The sequence below is a fragment of the Oryzias melastigma genome, linkage group LG17, assembly GCF_002922805.2.
Source record: "Oryzias melastigma strain HK-1 linkage group LG17, ASM292280v2, whole genome shotgun sequence".
In the NCBI taxonomy this organism is placed as follows: Eukaryota; Metazoa; Chordata; class Actinopteri; order Beloniformes; family Adrianichthyidae; genus Oryzias; species Oryzias melastigma.
This window is the reverse complement of record NC_050528.1, coordinates 7003847-7009793: the sequence shown is the minus strand read 5'-3', so window position 1 is coordinate 7009793 and position 5947 is coordinate 7003847. Positions and strand designations below refer to the sequence as shown.

Sequence of the window (5947 nt, the reverse complement as noted above, 5' to 3'; positions counted from 1 at the left end):
ATCTAAGGTGTGTTTTAGATTTCTGTGCGATTAAGTTTGACGGGCTGGTCTAACAGTTTGTTCAAAGACAAAGGTTTTACCATTTTATTAAATAATTTGGCAGAAAAGTGGTTTAATCAAGTCCATAAATATATTATTCTTTAATGTTAAGAGCATTTAGAATGTCATTTACAGCTTTCATTGTTGTATTAATGGTCTAAAGCCATATTTTATGCTGTTTTTTCTTAATCCACATGTTTTCTTCCTTCTGTTTATTGCTTAAAATGTATATTTTTAATTCTCAGTTAATTTTCCCTGTTCATGCCACTTAAAAAAACAATGCTGTTTGAGTGTCATTGCACCTCCCTACCGGCAGGGGTCGCTGCGGAACCCGCCGTTGACTACAGTGCACAGCGGCTGAAGAAGAAGAAATTGTAGTTTAAAGATGGCGCTAGCCGGTGTTTTCCTCGTGCGTTTAAGAACGCTGTGCCGTTGTGTTAAATGCGTTCACACCGGAGCGAAAACTGCTTCAAACTGGAGCACGGACATGCGCTGGTATGGGACCAAAGCTCGACGCTTTCCGGAACATGGCGTCTCGTACTTTCAGAATAAAGCAGGTGAGGGGCAAATACCGGTTAGCTGATGTAAGCTAAGGTGGCATCACCCAGCCGTGTCATAACTCGTCAATTTGTTTTTTACGGTTTTAATAACCAAAAACAAGCTCACATAATGCATTATGGGTAATTTTAGAGGAAGTTTTATTATTGGTGTTTGTATAAATGACAGACGTTGACCTTCAGGTGTGTGACTTTGTGTAGGTAGTGATACTTCAAACCTCGTGAAGGAGTTTCCAGACCCCAAAGGTCTCCTGAACAACACAATTTCAAGGTCACTTGGGGTCAGTGACATCTCAGAGTTCGTCCAGTATAGCTGCACGGAGCATCAGGGCGTCAAGGTCAGTACAGTCCTTCATTCAAAGTGTGTGTCCTCTCAGAACTGGATTAAGTTTTGGTGCTGTTTGTGTAGAGAGCCACAGTCACTCTGCTGTGGCCCTGCAAGATCCAGAAGGAGGGCTTTGCCTCCAAGAAGACGGATGCGGAACGCTTTGCTGCAGCTGCTGCCTGTCTGGAGCTGAGAGTAAGTAGCTAAAGCGTCCGTTTATGATTACATATTTGTGTTTCTGCTTCACTTTCTTCCTTTATTTATACAGGAAATTGGTGTAATTGGTCCAAACAATGAGCTTCCCAGGAGGAGAGCCGGTCGTGGAAGAGGAGAACATCCTCTCCTTCATGACAGAGAGGACGAACCGTGGATGGATGGCGATTCTAGAACTCCCGCAGACGAATCGTTTTTGAAGAAAGATGATTCTTTTAAAGCCTCTGAGGCTCTTTCCATGTTTCCTCACTCGAAATCTCTTCTGACCAGAGTCATCCAGGTGGCCACAACATCCAGCAGAATCAGGGTTGGTAGATATGATTTAAAACGTTAAATTTGAGTCCTAAATCGCATGTGTCAAGTCAAGGCTCGGGGGCCGGATCCGGCCCTCCAGATCATTTTATTTTATTGTTATTAATGGACCGATGTTATCATGCGCTTATTTCTAATTTGTATAATTTTGACGGAATATATTTTTATGGAGAGTAAAATATTAAAAATTATTTAAGGTTTAAGTTGATTTATTCTGGAATAATATTCCTGCCTTATTATAATTCATAATTAAGTTTAAAAAGTTGCAGTTTTAAAAATTGGCATTGTTTGTGCTTTTTGCACTATTTTGACATTTTTAAGGCTACTTTGGAATTTAGCTATTTCAGCTACATGCTAGCTGTTTTGGCTAATTTAGGCTTTTTTCAGTTTTTTTATGTTTAGCTGATATTTCAGCTACATGCTAGCAGCTTTGACAAATTAATTTTTTGTTTTGTTTTTTAGTTTTTTTAGGATTATTTGGCATTTAGCTAATATTTTAGAAGGTTATCAGCATCTTCAGCAGCCAAATTCAGCTTACAGCATTCACACTAATATTATCACAGGTAATGCTTTATATCTAGCTCATATTTATGTTAAAAAGTTATGACTTTAAAGTTTTAAAAATGTAGTTATAGCGTGTTCAATAAATGTTTATCCTGTTCGGTCTGCGACTTAAGTGTGTTTTGGATTTTAGCCCCTTGTGCGATTAAGTTTGTTACTCCTGTTCTAAAGTATTTACCTCATAATGTGTTACCACAGGAGCTCATGCAGTTCAGGACGTCCGGCGGGAATCTAAAAAGGTGCGACTTGACTCTGCTCTGGCCTGAGAAGATGGTGTTCACAGCCACAGCAAGCCGCCGTGTGACTGCAGAGAGGAAAGCTGCAGCTCTGGCCTGCCTGAAGCTAAAGGTGAGAAGATCTTTTGATGAACTTCTCCTGGATCTACGTGTTGGACCTAATTCTGTCGCTGGGGGCAGGAGCTGGAGCTGCTGGATAAAGATAATAACCCGCTGACTCATGCCAAGTACCATCGAGAGAAGGTGAAGGAGGCAGGAGAGAGGGAGAGGCGTCCACTTCCTCTAAGAATCCCAGAAGACCTCGAGGAAAGCATGAGGGATTACCTTTCACAGGTGAGCTGTCACTTCATGTTTTTTCTGCTATTGTTTTGCATATGAATCACATACAAATGTGTCAAATCCTCAAACCAGTTTTAATATCGCTTAGAGATGACCCAAGAGATAAGAAAATCAAAATGCTGTTTCTAAATTATTTTATTTCACAAAAATTACAAATTTCAAGAAAGAACACATCATGCCACAATCCAAAGAAGTTCTAGAAGAAATAAAAAAAAAAATTGAAATCCATCAATCTGGAAAAGGTTATGAAGCCATTTCCACGGCTTTGGGGGTCCAGTGAACCACAGTCCGAGCCGTTATTCACAAACAGAGAAAACTGGGAACAGAGGCAAACCTTCCCGGGAGCGGATGACCGACTAAATTGACTTCAAGAGTGTGACGACGATTCATCCAGGAAGTCACGAAAGAACCGCGTAGAACTACAGGCTCCTGGGCGGAACTGCTGAGCTCCAAAAGCCACGCCCCCTCAGAGGAGATTTTGGAGATGAAGTCTTCAGATCAACATGAAATGTTTTTTTTTTTTTAAAGACATTTAAGTCGTGGGATTTTGGTTAAAAACTTCATAATCATAATTAAAACATTACAGAGAATGGTGGTTTTTTTTTTTTTTTTAAAAGAAAATTGTCATGGGGGACTTTAAAACTACGTTAAGTTATAATCCACTAAATTATAAAGCGGGTTTTCTATTTTTTAACAAATTCAAGGATTTAAAGTGTTTTTAATGTATGGTAGGGCTCACTTAATTAGCTCTGATTTAGTTTTTGGTGGTTATATGTATGAGTTTGTGGCTAAAATACACCAGAAACGGTAAAATAAACCTTTTTTTAATTCTTTTTTTTAACATCTTTAATTACGTCACTGCATTTGCTGCATTGTCACGATTCTATAGTGTAGGACCCATGTATCCAAGTAAAGGCCCGGGGGGCCAGATCCGGCCCTCTGGGTAATTCTATCCGGCCCTCCAGATCATTTGATTTTTATTGTTATCTTGCGTTCATTTCTAACTTGTATAATTTTGACAAAATATTTTTTATGGGCAGTAAAATATTGAAACTTATTTTAAGTTGATTTATTTTAGAATAATATTCCTGCATCTTTATTCATTATTATGTTAAAAAGTTGCAGTTTTAAAAATTTGTATTTTTGGACTATTTTTGGCATTTACTGAGATTTTTTTAGGCTATTTTGGAGTTTAGCTAATATTTTAGCTACATGCTAGCTGTTTTGGCTTTTTGGGCTTTTTTAAAGTTATTTTAGGCCATGTGTCAAATAAAAAAAATATATAAAATTAAAATATTTAAATTTATTAAATAAAATATTACAAATAATTAAAAACATGAATGTGTCTCTCAGTACCCCGTGGCGGCAGAAGTCCAGAATCTGTGGGAGGAGGAGGACACCGAAGGTCAGCTGATTTCAAATCAGGAGGAAGAGGAGCTGGATGAAGACGACATCCTGACAGACGCCATCACCGGCCGACGGTACAGACCTCTGTCGGAGCACGAGGCTCAGCGCCGCAGCCTCCACCTGCTGGAGGAATGGGAGCGCGCCGACCCGGGGCTGAGCGTGGCGCTGCCCGTGGACGAGCACCGTCAGCGCGTGATCTCGGCGGTGCGGGCTTCCCGCGTGGTCGTGATAGCTGGCGAGACCGGGTGCGGTAAAACGACTCGGATCCCGCGCTTCCTGCTGGAGGAGAGCGTGAGGGACGGGGCGGGGGCGGACTGCAACGTCCTGGTCACGCAGCCTCGTCGGATCAGCGCCGTGTCTGTGGCGCACCGCGTCGCTCATGAGATGGGTCCGGCGCTTAAACACCACGTTGGATATCAGGTAGACTTTTTTTATTTATTAAGGAATTCGAAACATTTCTTTTCTTGTTAATCGATCTTTCTCTTCAGGTCCGACTGGAGAGGCGACCGCCGGAGCAAAGCGGCGGCGCCATGCTCTTCCTCACAGTGGGAGTCCTGCTGAAGAAGCTGCAGTCCAATCCCACCCTGATGGGAATCAGCCACGTGGTGGTGGACGAGGTCCACGAGAGAGACATCAACACCGACCTGCTGCTGGCTCTACTGCGCTCGGCCTTGGAGGAAAACGCCGACCTGCGCGTGGTGCTCATGAGCGCCACCGGCGACAACCACAGGCTGGCCCAGTACTTCGGAGGAAGCCCCATCGTGAAGATCCCGGGGTTCATGCACCCGGTGAAGGACCGGTTTTTGGAGGATGTGCTGAAGGAGATGAGGCGTCCTCCAGTTCACCAGAACGACTCCAAGATGGACAAACGGGTCAAATTTCTATATTTTCTTTAGCCTTTTGTTGCAAAAATTGCATAAATCTACAATAGTTAATTGTTGAAACAAAAGATGATTTTTTTCTTCTTTATTCTCTTTAGGGAGGAGCAGATGAGGCGACACCAGATCTGGATTTAGTAGCTGATGTCATAGAGCACATTGACAGAAATGAGGACGCTGGTAAATAAATGAGCTCAAACGTCAAAATGACCAGAACTTGAGGTTTTTCTAGCGTCTCTCCGCTGTGGTTCTGCAGGTGCAGTGCTGTGTTTCCTGCCCGGATGGCAGGACATCAGAGCCGTCCAGGACAAACTGGAGGAGAGGCCTCACTTCTCCTCAGGATCACACATGATTCTTCCACGTAAGGCTCCACAAACGGGCCGCGCCGGCTCCGCTCTCCTCAAAGCTCAAGTCATTCTCTTTGAACTCCAGTGCACTCCAGCTTATCGGTGGCCGACCAGCAGAGGGTGTTCCAGCGCCCCCCAGAGGGACGGAGGAAGATCGTGCTGGCCACCAACATAGCAGAGACGTCCATCACTATAGACGACATCGTTCATGTGGTGGACGCTGGGACTCATAAAGAGCAGAACTACGACACACGCACAAAGGTTGGTTTTATCTGACACTTTCTTATTCGTTGGGCCAAATAGTTTTAAAATCAGAGCAGATCTGTGGTGTGTTTTGGTAATGAAACGACATGAGATCTGGATGAAAACGTACTTTAATCTTGACTGAGAATTACTTTAAAACAGAACATTTTGGGGTTTTTGTTTCAAAGCTTTGGTTCTTGTTTTCATTTTAGAGCCATTTTCACCAATGGGTTGATGTTCCTCAGGGAAAAATCCATTTAGGGAAAATGCTGAGTTCGTGTGGTCTTGGAATAATCGGAAAAATGAATGTCCGACTTGGAAATCATACATGAATATCAGAAAAACGACAAATCTTCAAACACTACATGATTGTCTAAAATTCCCACCTAATCCCTAAATACTAAACTATATAGTGCAGGACTATGGAGGAAAAAAGAGACTCACTCTGATTTGTGCGTGCATAATTCTTGATTTGTAGCTCGTATAATAT

At 42.4% G+C, this 5947-nt stretch overlaps 1 protein-coding gene across 1 annotated transcript in view; it reads left to right on the top strand.

Moving 5' to 3' along the window:
* Nucleotides 1–403: 403 nt before the first annotated feature.
* The window catches only part of dhx30 (DEAH (Asp-Glu-Ala-His) box helicase 30), a 12468-nt gene continuing 6924 nt past the window's right edge, over nt 404–5947 (top strand). Inside the window, exons 1-11 of the mRNA XM_024274189.2 lie at nt 404–596; nt 798–934; nt 1006–1116; nt 1190–1441; nt 2206–2355; nt 2424–2576; nt 3936–4409; nt 4478–4861; nt 4969–5047; nt 5124–5228; nt 5300–5475. Coding sequence (XP_024129957.1) covers nt 425–596; nt 798–934; nt 1006–1116; nt 1190–1441; nt 2206–2355; nt 2424–2576; nt 3936–4409; nt 4478–4861; nt 4969–5047; nt 5124–5228; nt 5300–5475 — 2193 coding nt within the window. The 5' untranslated portion in view covers nt 404–424. The remainder of the gene's footprint in view (nt 597–797; nt 935–1005; nt 1117–1189; nt 1442–2205; nt 2356–2423; nt 2577–3935; nt 4410–4477; nt 4862–4968; nt 5048–5123; nt 5229–5299; nt 5476–5947) is intronic.